Source organism: Lucilia sericata, unplaced genomic scaffold, assembly GCF_015586225.1.
Source record: "Lucilia sericata isolate MDLA Ls3-8-SP2 unplaced genomic scaffold, ASM1558622v1 Contig000185F_arrow, whole genome shotgun sequence".
Taxonomy (NCBI): Eukaryota; Metazoa; Arthropoda; class Insecta; order Diptera; family Calliphoridae; genus Lucilia; species Lucilia sericata.
In genome coordinates this window covers 474,480-491,818 of record NW_023994213.1, presented here as the reverse complement: position 1 = coordinate 491,818, position 17,339 = coordinate 474,480, and the positions used below count along the sequence as shown (strand labels likewise).

The 17,339-nt window shown below is 29.6% G+C and overlaps 3 protein-coding genes and 1 long non-coding RNA gene across 8 annotated transcripts; 3 read left to right on the top strand and 1 right to left on the bottom strand.

The window, feature by feature from the left end:
* Positions 1-1,197: 1,197 nt before the first annotated feature.
* Positions 1,198-5,160, bottom strand: LOC119601695. The gene is made up of 9 exons (XM_037952821.1): positions 4,993-5,160; positions 3,890-3,965; positions 3,731-3,829; positions 3,463-3,640; positions 2,819-3,384; positions 2,454-2,492; positions 2,289-2,387; positions 1,979-2,165; positions 1,198-1,860 (listed from the first exon to the last, which is right to left on the bottom strand). The coding sequence occupies exons 2-9, from the start codon at positions 3,914-3,916 to the stop codon at positions 1,280-1,282; spliced, it is 1,776 nt and encodes a 591-aa protein (XP_037808749.1). The 5' UTR covers positions 3,917-3,965; positions 4,993-5,160; the 3' UTR covers positions 1,198-1,279.
* A 1,351-nt stretch (positions 5,161-6,511) lies between these two features.
* On the top strand, positions 6,512-6,802 carry LOC119601685. The gene is made up of 2 exons (XR_005231263.1): positions 6,512-6,579; positions 6,636-6,802. It is a non-coding gene; the product is annotated as an uncharacterized LOC119601685 (long non-coding RNA).
* Positions 6,803-8,303: 1,501 nt separating this feature from the next.
* LOC119601679 (protein suppressor of hairy wing) lies at positions 8,304-12,822 on the top strand. 5 transcript variants are annotated; one of them, XM_037952802.1, is made up of 9 exons: positions 8,304-8,505; positions 9,501-9,961; positions 10,135-10,293; positions 10,356-10,783; positions 10,846-10,978; positions 11,041-11,231; positions 11,299-11,438; positions 11,505-12,238; positions 12,294-12,758. In XM_037952802.1, the coding sequence occupies exons 1-9, from the start codon at positions 8,502-8,504 to the stop codon at positions 12,591-12,593; spliced, it is 2,550 nt and encodes an 849-aa protein (XP_037808730.1). In that variant the 5' UTR covers positions 8,304-8,501; the 3' UTR covers positions 12,594-12,758. The 5 variants fall into 5 exon arrangements, with proteins under 5 accessions (XP_037808730.1, XP_037808732.1, XP_037808731.1 ...); XM_037952804.1 differs by having other exon boundaries at positions 8,304-8,663; XM_037952803.1 differs by having other exon boundaries at positions 8,330-8,745; positions 12,294-12,822.
* Positions 12,823-13,131: 309 nt separating this feature from the next.
* LOC119601680 (TRAF3-interacting protein 1) lies at positions 13,132-15,760 on the top strand. Its single transcript, XM_037952807.1, has 5 exons — positions 13,132-13,350; positions 13,410-13,527; positions 13,597-15,104; positions 15,158-15,366; positions 15,429-15,760. Exons 1-5 carry the CDS (start codon positions 13,216-13,218, stop codon positions 15,571-15,573), a joined length of 2,115 nt encoding a protein of 704 aa, XP_037808735.1. The 5' UTR covers positions 13,132-13,215; the 3' UTR covers positions 15,574-15,760.
* The last annotated feature ends 1,579 nt before the right edge of the window (positions 15,761-17,339 follow it).

The window sequence follows — 17,339 nt, the reverse complement described above, 5'->3', positions numbered from 1 at the left end:
TTGCAATCTCCATTTCTTTCATTCTAAGTTCTTGACGAAATTTTTCTTTGTCAAAAGCTAATTTTTCCCGGGCCAGCTCAAGTTCTTGTTCCTTTAGGCTAGTGTGTGTTTTACGTTTTTTTCGTTTCAAACTATACATCTCCTTTTGCACTCTTAATATTGGTCTATCTATGCTGTTTGAAGATGAAGAATTTGATGATAGTTCTTCTTCTTCTTCACCTTCTTCACTTGAAAAACTTTTATCAGTCATGGGATTATCTGGCTTTTTATTAATATAATTATCCAATTCATTGGGAAAAAGAACGTCGAAATAATCCACAAACCAACACTTTTTTAATACTTTATCTGAAAATAAAAGATTTATGTAGGCCCTTTATAGAAGTTGCAGTCAGAAATGAAAATTTAGGATCTTTTATCCTTTCACCAAATAAAGATCATTTCATTTTCGGTGGGTATCAGAACACGTCGATTTCTATATGAGTATTACTTACTTCTCACAGTATTGCTACCGGAACTTTTGAAATAATTTTTATTAATTTCATATTCTTTAGCTTTGCGATATGCCACACGCATATTACGTACTTTACTACGTACGAGTTCCCAATCAATACCTATATCCGTAGTTGATAAAAATTTGGTGTAATAAATTCTTCCAGTTGGTTTCTGAAAAAATCATAATATACTTTTGAATTGCAGAAGAGCAGGAATAAATTGAATTATTAAATTGAAAAGTTACCTCAAAATCAGGATTTTCTTTTATATAGTTGATTAAGGAGATCTCTTCACTTCGACTCCATTTTTTTAAAGGTTTTAATCTGTTGCGAACTGCCTTTAGCTGTAATTATATATTAATTTATTTAAATATTTCATTTCATAAGAAAACCAATCAAAATACAAACATTTCTTTCACTCATTTTAGGTTCTTCCCATGAACAAATTTAAATAAATCTGGTTGTTGTACCTGAAGATATACATACAATAATTATTAATATACATATTGTTGGATTATAAAATACAACTTTAATATAGTTTAAGTCTGTCTATGTAGTGAAAAGTTTGAACGAGGAAGGCTTTCTTTGTATTTAGTTAAATGTTTTGTAAATTAGACAAAATTATATTGACATTAACTACAAGATTTTTAACAACTAATTATTGGCTTTAATTAGAATAACAAATAATAAAACCAAATTTGTTTTATGAATTTTATTAACAAAAATAAATAAAGCATTTAAATATTTTGTTAATTTTAAATTATAGTAAATTTCATTTTTAACAATATTTAGACCAAATTATGATATACATTGTTTAATGAGGATGTTTCTCGTTTTTCCATTGATTTCAGTGCTAGTCTTTCTTTTAGTTCCAATTCTTTCATTGCTAATCTCTCTTTCATTTGCAATTCCATTATTTTTAGTCTCTCTTGGCTTTCGAGTTCTTTTTCTTTTAATGTAAATTCTTGGCGAAACTTTTCCTTTTCAAAACTCAATTTCTCTTTTAACAGTTCAATTTCCTGTTGCCTTATACTTGTGTCCTTATGATGTTGTGTTTTAAAATTAAATATATCCTCCTGCTTTGTTATTACATCTCCATTAATACTGTTAGAGGATGAACTTGATGTTAGGTCGTCTTCTCGAAACAAATTTTCAGTTGAAATAGGTTTTGAAGTATTAAATTTAAATGGCGGTTCTTGGTCAGAGCAAGTATCTTCATTTAAAAATTGTGTAGAATTATTGATGTTGGATGAAGATTCTTGATTGAAAAATATATCTGCTTGGGGTTTTTTGTAAATATAACCATCCATTTCATTGGGGAAAATATCATCGAAATCATCTATATACCAACAGATTTTTAACATTTCCTCTGAAAATTAAAATTTCAAAATTAATCGAATTCTTAATTAATTAATTTACATTATTTATGATTTGAAAAAAAACTAGGTTTTTACAAATAAAATTGATTAATTATGCGATATACTTACTTCGAATATCTTCAGCATTAAATTCGGAATCATTACATGCTGATTTTTTGATTTCACATTCTTTGGCTGTGCGATATCTTACCCGCATATTACGTACTTTTGACCTTACAACCTTGAAATCAATACTTTTATCATCAATATTATTTTCTTCAAGAAATTTGTTATAGTAAACTCTGGCAACTGGTTTCTGAAATAAAAAAAAGCATTTTTGTTTATCGCAAAAAATTACTACAATAAAATACAGTTTCTTCCCGATTTGACGAATATTACAATGATAACCCAAATACGTTATGCTGATTTCTTTAATTACCTCAAAATTACGGTTATTTTTAAGGTAATTGATAAGAGTAATTTCTTCGCTTAGAGTCCATTTCTTTATAGGTTTAGTCCTGTAGCGCAATGGCATTAGCTAAGATTTAAAGATAAAATTTTATTATTATCAACGTTTCATGTTAAAAATAAATTAATGTCATACCTTACTCCTACGTTTGGATGCACTCATGTTTTGGTGTTTTTTTTAATGAAATTTATATAAGATTTATGATATTCTATGCACCTAATCAATAAGAAGAGATAAACAAATGAGAAAAGGCGAAAATAGAAGGGTAAATATAAATAATCAACCAAAATAGTCATATAACGTAAATCAATAAAGCAATGTCACCAATATACATATATACATAGAAACTTAATTAAAATTCCTAGCTAAATAAATACTTAAATATCCTATTCTTTTGGTATTTAAATTACCAAATAGACTTTATTATATAATTTTTAGACTAAATGGAATTCTATTACAAATGGCAAAACATACAAATATGATATTGTTTATAATTATGTAATATCATTATATAAATTTGTATAATTTTCGTGTTTTTCCACCGATTTAAAAGCTATTCTTTCCTTAAGTTCTAACTCCTTTAGGGCAACTCTCTCCTTCATTTGTATCTCCATTATCTTCAACTTTTCTTGACTTTCGATTTCTTTATCTTTAATTTTTAATTCTTCGCGAAATTTCTCTTTTTCAAAGCAAAATTTCTCTTTATCAAAATTAAATTTTTCTCTATCAAGTTTAATTTGCTCTCTAAGCAATTCAAGTTCCTGCTGTTTTATAGTTGTGGTTTCACCGTGCTGTTGTCGCTTAAAATTGAACATTCCTGTCTGTACGGCTAGTATATCTTTTTTAATACTGCTAGATGATAAACTCATTGCAGGTTCATCCAATAAATATTTTTCGTTAGAATCTGTACTTGTGTTTTTAATATTGGAAAATGATGCCTCGTTGGAAACTTCATCACAACTAGGGGCAAAGGCGTTTAAGTACATGCCATCGCTGTGAGTCTCCATTTCATGGGGGAATATTATATCGAAGTCGTCTAAGTACCAACAGATTCTTAACATTTCTTCTATAATTGTTTAAATATTCAATAAACTTATTAGCTTTTCTTTTTTATTTATTTATTTATTTATTTATTTATACATACTTCTTACACTTTCGTAATCTTTATATAAGTCATTCGATGCTGCTTTCTTTATTCCATATTCTTTAGCTTTTCGATAAATTCTACGCATATGACGCATTTTGTGGCGTACACGATCCCAATCAGTATCAATTTCACTTTCAAAAAGAAATTTATTATAGTAAACTTGAGCAGTTGGTTTCTAAAAGATATTTTTAAAACATTTTAAATATATGTTAAGTTAAAGAAATTGGTGTTTTTAATATTTGTTGGTGAAAAATTGGTGATTTACCTCAAAGTCTGGATTTTGTTTAATAAAACTTATTATAGCAGCCTCATCACTTTGCAGCCATCTCTTATTTGAGGTTCGCTTTTTGCGCTTAGAAACTTTCTGCAATATTAAATAATGTTTATGTTATACATTTAATGTAAAATTAATAATCGTACATACCTTTTCATCTTTGATATCACCACTCATTTCTAATTTCTTATAATGTACACAAATAATTCACGATGTCGTATTTTAACTATATAAAATAAATACGAGAGAATATGTATCAGGTGACATAAACAAGCGTTTAGGTGATATTTTATACTTGTAATATATTATTATACACTATGGAACTGCCATGTCAATCACAACTTTTAACATTCTCAAATATTATCAAACAATTAACCGAATCGTTTAAATTTCCTTTAGATGGGAGTCTAAATTAAAAAACTTCTTGCAAGCGATTTCTAAAAAATTGTATGTAGAAAAATTTCTAAAAAAATATGTAGAAATAGGTATTGAACGTTATAAAATAACGCTTTTTTGATAAAAATCGTTTACAGTAAATTAATTCAAATATCAAGAACATACATACATATATACATATGTACATACCATGATGTAATTAGTATTGCTTCCTGATACATATCTTTTATTTTTCGAAAGTAATAGACTAAAGTAAAATTCATAGTATGTACTTGGAAGCAATGATAATAATAAAGCCGAAGTGGTTGAAATCTGTCCTTTATATAACCTAGAGCCCATACCAATGGACCTTAAGATTTTGGCTTTTTAGCTCATAACTGCGGCAAATATACTAGTAGCTCTTCAGAAATCGACACCTATACCTTGCGCACAAGTTTTACATGGACGGAGATGTCTTAATCAACACAGAATGTGTTTCTGTGCCAATCGGTAACTAATATTCTTGTGCGTTACAAAAATCAGCACAAATGCATAATACCATATGCCGGTTTAGGGCATAATCATGACAATGGTTTTAAACATCTAGCCCCTGATTTTCTAAGTAAAAAATCTAAGATATTCCTCGATTCTGTTAGTTTAAAGTATAGACTATATATGTACATACATATATAAACCTTTTTATAATTCATTCTATGCCAATTCGGAAACCAGTTGGAACATAAACATTCTTTTACTTGGGGATTAAAATTTATTAGCTCTATTCACAATCTTGTGTAAATGGTCTTGCATCATTGCATTTGCAAAATATTTTTACTACAAATTAACAAAATGTGCAGAAATATAAAAATTGTGCTTACCTGAGGCCATAGAAGTCCAGACTATTTGTACTACAATCGAAATGTTATTATTTTAATATATTCTTAATATTGTATGTAAAAATTCCACTTCTAATAATGTATTGTTTACGAATAACAAATAAATATCAAATGTTTATAATAAATTAAAATATACGAAAATGAATCAAAAGAGAAATTAAAGAAAAACAAGTAAGAAAGTATAGTCGGGCGTGGCCGACCATATGATACCCTACACCAGTTATGAATATTAAATGTGATTTATTTTTCATAATATCTCATTTATCTTCAATATTCCCTTGTTCCGATACATTTAAGCAATTTATGGATGAAAAACTAATTTTCTGAAAGAGGCTTTATATGGGGGCTAGGGGCAAATATGGACCAAGCCCGATAAAATTTTGTGAACACAAATATCGCTGAATTTCATCGCGATATTTGTGTTTATAAGTTAATTTGGGACATTCAAGTAATTTTCTAAAGGGGACTTTGTATGGGAGCTAGGGTCAAATGGGGCCCGATCTTTATGAAATTTGGCAGGGTTATCAAGACTTCTATAAAACTTAGTTGTGCCGTATTTTGTCGATATATCTGTATATTTAACATAATTATGAGCTCAGAAGCCCTTTTCGGGCGGTTCTGTTCTATGGGGGCTAGGTGAAATAATGGACCGATTTTAACCATTTTCAATAGGCTTCGTCCTTGGGTCAAATAAAACGTGCGTGCCAAATTTCATCCAATTATCTTGAAAATTGCGACCTGTACCTTGCGCACAAGGTTTACATGAACAGCCAGCCAGCCAGCCAGACGGACGGACGGACGGACATAGCTTAATCGACTCAGAAAACGATTCTAAGCCGATTGGTATACTTTAAGGTGGGTCTAGGACGAATATTTTTATATGTTACAAACATCAGCACAAATCCAATATACCCTCCCCACTAAAGTGGTGTAGGGTATAACAAAAAACATTGTTGTATTTCATTACAGGGATACCTAGGTTTCAATAAATTTAGTACAAGCGGGGGTCCAATTATTTAGTTTAACATAATTTCAAAGTAAGTAATTGTTATATCTTTTAAATTATTATTTTTAACTATTAACCAATTTCAAGCTTTGCTATGAATTTTTAATATTTATTTATTTTGTATTTAGCAATTATTCAACAAAACAAAATACATCTATATATCCCCACTTTTTTATAAGGAAATTTTGTATCCCTAAATGGGTATTTGTTAATCTCATTAACATAAACTCTAAAGTGTTGTACTAATTGACACACGGTTGCTTAAAATTGTACTAAAGTGTAATATGTTTGAAGTTTTATTTATCTAAAAAAAACTAAATATATTTTTTATAAACAAAAGCTAATTAATTAATTTCTGGACAATTGCATGCTAATATAGTTAAATTTTTTATTGTAATAAAAAATAAAAGTAATTAGTACAATTACTTTACTACTATTCAAGCAACTATGTTCAAAGAGAATTTCAAAAAAAAAATTAAAATTAGGTAAAAATCATAAAAACTTTTGAAATTAGTTTTGCCCAAAATAAAGAGTAAAAATTTAAAATAAAAGAATATATAAAGGTAATAAAACCAACAACTATTAATAAAAAATAATTTTAAAGTATAATTTATTACAGTTGCCAGAAACCAGTAAGGAATGGAAAAAGGAATGCAACAAATTTAACAGACGTTGGAACTTCCCCCATTGCATAGGTTCAATCGATGGGAAGTATAAGAACACCAAAGGAGAGCCAAGATTTTTACCTAAATTACAAAAATACCTACTCTCTTGCTTTAATGGCTATTGCGAACGCCAACTACGAATTTCTTTTTGTTGATGTGGTTACAAATGGAAGAGCTGGAGATGCAGAGACGCTCTGCAAAACTAATTTTATTCTAAATTAAATAAAAATGAATTGGGAATTCCGGAGCCAGACAATTTACCAGATACAGATCTAAAAGCTCCGTATGTGTTTGTAGGCGACAGTGCCTTTCCACTTGGGGAAAATTTGATGAAACCCTATCCATTCAACACTTCAGATTCCCAAGAAATTGTATTCAACAAAAGATTATGAAAATCCAGGGTAGTCATTGAAAACACATTCGGCATAATGGCTAATTGTTTCAGAGTATTTCATACGACTATTAATTTGTCTCCGGAAAAAGTTAAAATAATAACTTTAGCATCATGCTATCTCCATAATTTTTTGCGAAAACAATCACCCACCATGTCTTCTAACAGCCATTTATGCAATAACAATTGTAAATTTTTTGTAAATATTTAATTGTTTATAAATTTGTTTGTGGAAATAAATTAAGTGAAATGGTTTAGCCCTATTGGGGATGCCAGGCATTAAAAGTAATTGACAACGCTGCCGGTACCCGCTGTAGTACCTCATTGGTGGTGTGGAAAGCTACACAGTTATTAAATTCATAATCCATGGCAATAAAATATTTCTCATTTTCCTTTCTAACCCATTTCAGTCTTTTTTATATAACTCGGAAATTAATGTTCCCCAACTTATATGGACTTTTGTCCAGCAGTGGTAAGAAATACATGGGATTATATGAAAGCTTGGTATTATGGTTTTAACCTTTATCCCCGTCAAATACTCGGGTCAAAAATTATGCTTCCCAAAATTGACCTATAATGGGTCCTTTTTTGTATATCATGTTATATTTCGTTGGAAAGGTTTTTGAAATACTTCTCATTTGATATATATATCGGACCAAACAAATGTTTATTTTTCGAGATATGGCCATTAATATTTAAACTTTAGAGGCCCGCCCACCCTAAAGTAGGCGTGGCCTATAAACAATTTTTACTTCATTTCACTCACAATCGAACTTTCTATGAGTGGTGAAATTTTCGAAGTGATTTGAAAAATGCCGCTAAAACCGACTTAAGCCTAAATAAATAATTATCTTAGTGCTTTTTTAATAATTAAAAACAAAAGTAAATTATCATTAATAGCACATGCAACAAACAATGAAAATCAATTAGTTATAACATTTTAAACATTACGTGTAAACTTAACGATAAGGGTTGTATTAAATGACACATGGTTGTTTAAAATTGTACTAAAGTGTAATATGTATGAAAAGTTTTTTTTTTTGTCTAAGAAAACTAAACATATTTTTTATAAATAAAAACTAATTAATGAATTTCTGGAAAATTGCATGCTAATATAATTAAATTTGTCATTACAATAAAAAAATCTACAATGAAGATCGTTTAAGTACAATTACTGATTATCTACTACTATTCAAGCAACTATGTGAAGAGAGAATATTTTTGCCACATTTCGAAGCATAAAATTAGGTAAAAATCAGTCTGGAATCTATCGATCAAAGATAATTTGTAATAAACTTTATTTATTTTTAACAAAATAAAAGATTTAATTAACTTCAGTAAAAAATAAAATTACTAGAAGTGCATTTAAATGAAAGGGCTGTAAAAACTGAAACAAAATCTTCCCACAAAATTAAAATTTCACTCGTTTATGTGTAAGCAGACGTGTGTTGTGTGTGGACTGTGAACAAAAAATTATTCTGCAAAAATAAAATAGAAACAATTTTATCTAATCTATAAACGAAGCAAATATTCACTGACTCGATATTATTAAAGGCAACTTAAATTATTAAAATATTTGTAAATTTTAAAAGTATGCAATTTGTATAAGAAATTAAATTTTAATTTGTATATTGAAAAATCTGATCGGCAGCAGAATTTAATTTTTTTCTTAGGTGGGTTAAGAAAAAAAACTTGTTGCATGTTTTTCACGGTTTTATCTCCCATAGATAGAAATCGAGAGACCCTGAGTGTCACAGAGAGAAATTTTCTCTCATTTTGTATTTATAAATTTCATTGAAAACAAAGTAAATTTATAAAGTAGACTCAATTGAACAGCTGACTATTTTTTTAAACTTGCTATTTGTGGACTTACTTGTCAAAAATGTTTATGTTGCCATATTTGTTTTCATTTTAACGCTTGCTTTTGTACAAATTTCTGAGTAATTTGTTGTATTTAATGTGAAAAAGTGTATAATATTTTTAAAAATGTTCTAATTTTTAAAAAATAAAGAAAACTCTGTAACTTTTAATATAAATAACAACATATTTTTGGAAAGTACAACAATAATGCCATATTTTCCATTAATTATTGGTTAATTTTTGTAAACAAATTTTGACAAATGAGTATTTCGAACAAAAACAAATTGCCTGTGGTTTTTGTAGACGTTTGTTGTACAACAACTCGTGTCGCTACTTTATTAATTTACTTTGATTGAAAATTTTAATGCACTTGTAGATGCCGCCATTTTATTAATATTTATTACGCTTTGTGTTTTTAGGCGTAGTTCTTTATATTGGTATTTGACCCGCATTATTATACAATTAGGAATTTGAAGAACATTTTCAAGAAAAAACTAATTTAAAATTTTGCCTAAAAGTTGACTTTCCTTTTTAAAAACATTTTTAATTGTCCTTCAATATATTTTAGTCGTGATCATGAGTACGAAAGAAGAAAAGCCGAAAGCGTCCACCACCACTAGAAGTTCTAGTTCGGGTATTAAGATATTAAATGATGAAAAAATAACTCCAGTAGTTCCTTTAAAAATACCAGTTATGACATCTGTGCCGTTGTCTCCACCCAAACAAATGACCTTGTCTATTGCCAAACCAAAAAAAGCCATGAAGCAAAGGAACATGGATCATTATGTGATGAAAACAGTAAAGGGAGAGAAAAATACTGATACAGGCATGGAGGAAAGCGAAACGATTGATTTTATATTGGCGGAGAGTAATGATGATGAATTAGTAACAAAACCGAGTGGAGAAATAACCGAAGAACTTCATTTGAGTGATGATGATGATGAACATGAAATGACATTTACCGGATCAACCCAAGAGATTGTTGAACATGTTTGTGGAAAATGTTATAAGACTTTTAGGCGAATTAAGGTATGGTTATAGAAATACAGTTTTATTATCAGGCCAACTATGAACAATAATTCTTCGGGAGTTTATTCCCCTTTGCATGCTTTATGTATAGGAGAGGGAACAATCTCCCCGGGAATAGGCCTGTATGTAATGTTATTGGACTTGTTATTCATGTTTTTATTCGAATATTTCAGAGTCTCAAAAAACATCTTGATTATTGCCGTTTTGATAGTGGTTATCACATTCGTAAAGCAGAAATGTTGAAAAATTTGGAGAAAATCGAAAAAGATGCCATTATAATGGAAAATAAAGATGTCTGTTTTTGCTGTGGCGAAAGCTATGATACTTTTCATGTAAGATTCTTTGAGTTTTTATATTATTTTTGTTAGTAAACTCATTTATTTCTTTATTTTAGTTGGGTCACATCAATTGTCCCGATTGTCCTAAATCATTTAAAACCCAAATGAGCTATGAACGTCATATATTTATCACACATTCAGAGTTTGATGATCATCCCTGCAGTATTTGTAATGCTAAATTGCGCAGTGCAAATCTTTTAAAACTACACGAAGAGCAACATCGTAATCGTGGCAAACCATTTGCTTGCAAGATTTGTGGCAAAGACTTTACACGTTCCTATCATTTGAGTCGTCATCAAAAGTATTCCTCCTGTTCGGCCAATGAGAACGACACCATGCATTGTAAAGTTTGCAATAAGGCTTTCTATCGTTTGGACAATTTAAGGGCTCATCTAAAGCAGCATTTGGGCACACAGTCTAATAAGAAATCAGAGTACATGTGCCCGATATGTAAAAAATGTTTCTATAGTTTATCTACTTTAAAGTAAGACTTAATATTAGCAAAACCTTTTAAGTTAACTTCATAAATTTTTGTTGGCTTTTCAGTATTCACACACGTACCCATACGGGCGAAAAACCGTTCGATTGTGATTTATGTGAGAAAAAGTTTCCCTCATTGGTAGCTTTGAAAAAGCATAGACGTTATCATACCGGAGAAAAACCTTATACTTGTTCAGTGGTAAGTATTTTATAAATAATAATATTTAAAAGATGATAGGTATTAATTTTATGTTGTTTCAGTGCAAACAATGCTTTGCTGTCAAGGAGGTATTGAATCGTCATATGAAACGCCATACGGGTGAAAGACCACATGTTTGCAGTGAATGTGGTAAAAGTTTTATTCAAGGCACACAACTACGTACACACATCAAGGTCCATTTAAGACCTTATGAGTGTGATCAATGTCCAGAGAAATATAGAACCGAAAAGCAGTAAGTTTATTTGTAAAATTTAACTGTTTTATATGCTGATGACTACAATATACAAAATTTGCTTCAGATTAGAGAAACATATGAAAGAACATACAACAACAAAGCGTAAAGGACGTACACGAATGGCCAATAAATGTTTAATATGTAAGAAAGGCTTTAAAACTGAACTCGAGTTTAATAACCACATGCAGATGGGTAATCATACAAGTAAGTCTCTAAAACTATACTATACCAAATGATGATCATTTTAACACAAATATAATTCTTATTCAGCACCTGCCCAAAGACGTAAAATGAAAAGTCGCACTGATTGTGCGGTATGCAAGGAAGACTTCGATTCTGTACAAAGTCTTCAATTTCATATACTCAAAGTTCACCAAGAAGATCCCGAGACCTTTGTAAATGAAGACCCCTTCGAGACTTCGACACGAGTTAGGAGTAATGAAGATTCTTTAGTAATGCCTGCTCCAAAAGTTATTAAAATTGAGGATGCTCAGGGGCAGCGTATAGAATTTGTTACCACCAACAGTGAGGGTAAAATTTTAAATACCAACATTCAGGGTCTAAATGAAAAACAAATCTTAAGTACCGAGACCAAAACAGAAGACTCGAATAAAGTGCAGATTTTGGAACAATATATAATCGATGATACTCCTTCCACATCAGCAAACGCTGGTGGCAAACAGACAATATTCCTAACTAATGAAGCTTACACTGTAATACCCCTGGAATCGGATGGTGGTATAATAGAGCCCATTACCACTAACACTATGCCAAGTAATATTATAAGTCCTGAATGTAAAAAGGAACAACGAAAAACTTTGGCTGAAAGTTTAGCAGCCGCTATAGCTGACGATGACGAAACTGACTTAAGTACTATCGACGAAGAATCACAGTTTACCGAAGAAGAACTAAAACTTAAAGATAATGTTAGTAAACTATTGGATATGTTGGTGGATGGTTTTACTCTTAAGAAATTTGGATGGCCAGATATTTCGGAAGAAACCGTAAGTTATTTAAAATTCCATTGAATATTAAAATATTAATATATTTCGTTTTTAGGTTTTATGTAAAGTTATAGAGAATTGTGGTCATGATTTAACGAAAGATCAATATAACTATAGCGGTTGGGATTATGCCAGTCGTATGCGTGAATATGTTAAATTACTTTTCACCGTTGTCATACATAATGATTCCATTAAGGAATTGTTAAATAACTATCCCATTGATGAAGTTATTGAATATGTTTTAGGCAATGATGATGACGAGGATGATGACGATGAAGAGGAAGACAATGCAAACAAGAGCAAAGACAAAGGAAATGATGAAACTGTTACCATTAAACGTGAAAGTGGAGATTAGTTTATCACAATGTGTATTCCTATAAAAACTGGACAATATTTAGTATTAAGTTTTATTATCTATTGTTTTCTATTCTTTAATTATAAATACGCAAAAAATATCTAAAGTATTTTTATATACTTTTATTTTTAGTAATAGTGCCTTATTAATAACAACAAAAAACTAATTATGTACATATACATAATTTATACAAATGTAATATTTAATGAACATACTTTTTTAAACGTTTTTAAAAAACAATTGTGTTTCTAATAAAATTAAACTAAAATTTTTATTTTTATTTGAAATTTTGCATCTTTAAAGGGTGGCAACATTGTTAAAAATTATTTCAAATCATTAAACATCTTTACTAACAGAACATTTTACAGAAATTTCAACGTTCCAAAGTTGAAATGATCAGTTGTTTAAAACATACAAACATATATTTTTATAACAAATGGAGTAAATACCTTTTATTGTAAAGCAGCTGTACTGTATATCCTTGTCACCATGGATACGAGTGTTAAAAAGTGTTGCCTAGGGCAACAGTGTTCAAAACATTACATTTAGTAGTTTCCTAAAATCAAATTAAAAATAATTAAGTTTATTTTATTTTTTTTAACTAAATCCTTTAACACAAATCATGGCTGATGAGTTAAATCCAGCTATAATAAAACGTACTCAAGAAACACTGGGGAAATATGTTAAGAAGCCCAGTTTAACGGAAAAACTTTTAAAAAAGCCTCCTTTTCGTTTTCTACATGATGTTTTCAGTGTTGTAAGTTCAAAATGAAATTATAAATTCTAATTATTTGCAAATATTAAGCTTTTTTGCAGGTTATTCGTGATACTGGTTGTTTTGATGGATTATATACTCCGGAGGAACTTACATATGAAAATATCAAGGATCGTGATGATAAAATGAAATTTTTACAAAAAATGATTGATGTGGTCAGTAAGTATCAGAAGAGTTAAGACTGGAAAATGAAAAGATCGTTAAATATTTTTATTTGTCTTAAACTAGGATTGACTACAGGCTCCTCGTTGGCTGTACGAACATCAAAAATAGTAGCTGGCCACGAAGCGGACAAAACAAATGAGCTGCTTCAATTAATGGGGGAAATAATCGATAAGAAATTAGATTGGCAAGCGGCACTTGAACAGGTACTATCTGGTAAAACTGCCAGTAAAGCATCCCCCAGAAAACCGAAGGAAAAGGTTTCAAAGGATACTACAACTAAAGATAAACATAAAGAGAAATCAAAAGAAAAGGATTCTAAAATAAAAGAACCTAAAATAGCTAAAACAACGTCAAGCAAAACCGTTGCATCAACTAAAAAGGATGAAAAATCTAAATTGAATAAAACCAAAGAGAAACCAATTACAAAATCCGTGGCTAAGGAGAGACCCTCTAAAGGAAACAAAGAACCAGATAAACCCGTAAAAAGGTCAACAAAAGAAACATCTAATACAAAAACAAAATTAACAAAAACTGAGTCACAATCGAGCAATAAAAGTTCTCCTTCACCCATTACACAAGAATCTACAAAAGAACAAAAATCCGTGGAAAATAAAACTGAGTGCAAACATGAAGAGATGACACAAATACAACAAATGGAAAATGTTAAAGTAGCCACTCCCCCCAGAAAATCCTCTAATAGCAGCATTAATAATGAGATTACGAATATAAATGAGGATGTTGTTGGAAATCAGCAGGATTCACTGCAATCCAGTAGTCATTTGGAAGAAGAACGTAGATCTGCAGGAAAATCTAAAAAATCTTCAGCTAAAACAAGAAAATCTAGCGCACGCAAAGTGGTGGAAAGTTTTGGGGAAACTGTTCAGGATATTAAAACTGCAAACAATTTGGAATCATATAAAGGGTCTTCAACACCTGAGAAATCCGATACAACTAAAGCTACTGATATGAGTTCTTCGCAACAGGAATTGGTCACAGTAAAAGTTAATCAGCACCAGGACTTAATAAAACAAATGGAGTCCGAAACTGTTAAAAATATTGAACCCAAAACATCACCCCAAACGCAAACTCAAAAACCCATACAAACGCAAGCATCACCTCCGGCCAGTTTAACAAATGAAATGAAACGCGAATCGACTTTTACGCGAGAAAACTCTAAAGAGTCTTCATCTAACCAAAGTTCATTAGTAAATCGACCAAGAACTTCATTAAGACCACCCAGTGCCCGACCGCCTTCTGCCCGTCCGGGTGCTCCCAGGCGACGAGATAAAAATATTGAAATTGTTTTGCAGCCTAATGATCAAATAAAAATGTCAGGCATACAAGTAAAATTGGAAACTTTCGGAGATCTAGATGATGATGGTGATAATTTGGTAATTATTGAGAATCCGAATACGAATGATATTACCACCGATCAACAAACAAACTTAACTGAAAGCGAGAAAATGATGCAAGACGAAACACTTGAACAAGGTCATTTAGTTCAACAAATTTTAGAGACACAAAAGGAACTAGTGCAAAATGATGTTAATAATCAGCAAAAAAATGATAAGGTATGAAGAAATATAGTATTGAATTTAAGACAAGGGATTTACATTTCTTGCAGGATTCCACAAATGGTTTAGTGATGAGACAAACATCAGCACGAAACATGAATAATTTGCGTGATGTTATACAAAATTTAACAAAATCTGTTAATCCATTGGGTAAGTTAATGGATTTTATACCAGAAGACGTAGATGCCATGCAATTGGAATTTACCATGTGCAGGGATGCTTATACACAAGCAGCCAATGAATTAAAAAGAGAAAAAAGGTAATACATGTTAAAAAAGAAATAAAGAAAACAAGGATTAATGTCTTTGCATTACTTTACAGTCTTACAGAATCGGCTACAGAACCCATGAAAAATCAATTAGTGCAAATAGAAGCCAATATAACGGAATATATGGAAATGATTGATGCAAGTCGGGTAAAAATTTTGCAAAATTCGGAAAAAATTTTGAAAATGTTAATAAATTAACTACATAAAAAGAAATCTATTCAACATATCTACATAAGCTACACCTAGTTTTGTATATCTGCACATTGTTAATTGTTATTATCATTTGATTATCACTCCAATTTGAACATCTCCAAACAAAGAAGGATGTTGTGTTGAGTGTTGTCACCAAAAAGAAAACAAATAAATACTATTATTCGTTGATTTCTTAAATAAATACCTAGTTTTTTTTTTTTGTAAATTGATGACTTTGTTATTATTATGATTTGGTATAGTAAATTTTGTCACCTCTTGATGAAATTGTTTGTTATTATTTCTTTGGATTTATTATTTTTTTTTTTTAAATTTTGGTACTTTTCCATTAGAAAATATAAATAATAATTTTTTATATGAGATCACGTTCCAGGAAATTTTCTACTTTGACTAATAATAACGATGACTTGCCAAAAGTTAAAAAGCTCTTGTAGGTTTTGGTTTTTTAATGAGTTTAGTAAATTTTGTCAAAAAAGTATGTTAATTAATAAAAATTTCCAAATTTGGGAAAAAGGGTATGTGATTAAAGTCATGATTACTTTTTTTATATGTGCATATGTATGCGTACAATATGTATGTATATATGTACATCTACATAAAATAAATCAAATTTTGCAAAGATTCTTAACACTTTGATTTTCATTACACTAATCCAATAGAAACCTATTTCAAAATTTTATTATTTGTCTAGTTTTTTTTATAAAAACATTAGAATATTCGCTAAATATTTTAACATTTATTTGCGATTTGCTCTATTTTGGACATATGCATACATATACATATAAACTAGAATATTGTTATGACTAATTTATGCTTATCTTCGTTATTATTATAAATATTATTTACATTATTTATATCTAATTTTTGATAAAAAAATAGATACACTGAGGATCACGCCCAATAAAATATTTCTAAAGAAATTTAACAAAGAATTTCACAATTTTTGGGGATGGACATGTGGTAAATCAGTGACTATTTAAAATTAGAACTTCAAGTCGAAAATTTTCATTGAAATCTGATGCCAATTTAAGATATTCTAGAAAATCGAAAATTCGAAAATAAACTTTAAATTCGAATTGAACTAGATGAGGATTTTTAAATAAATTTCGAAATTTCGAACTTACATATATTCGAAACGTTTTTAAAGCTATTAAAATAACCTTGAAACAATTGCGAATTCAAAAACAATAATTTTCACAATTTCGAACCAACAATTTTGAAATTAATTTAAAAATTTTCTGTAGAAATATCAAATCAAATAGTCTTTAGATTAAGAGAATTTAAAATCAGTTTTCGGAAATACGTACTTATTAGGCCTGTCACAGAATCGATTAATCTCGAGGATTAATAAAAATAATTTAATATCGAACGGTATTATTGAAATTAATTTCAAAAGTTTTGGTTGTGTATGCCATGTATATGGACGTTTAAAAATATCTTATGTATGGATAACTCCTTATAGGTCTGTCTCCACTTCAAATCTAATGCCTTAATAAACGACCTAACTAAAGAAATACATAAATAAAAGTCATTGAGTTTTGTAGTTTTTCATAATTTACGTATAATTTTGTATGCATTTTTTTTTATTAAATATTATAATTCGTTCGTATTATATAATATACATGCACATATTTAACATTCAACAGATAAGAAAAGGAGGTGGAGTATTTTAAAAACATACATACAATACATACTTGAAGATAAATAATGCAAGTAATAATTATTAAAATACCCATCCCATTCATAGAGGTTAT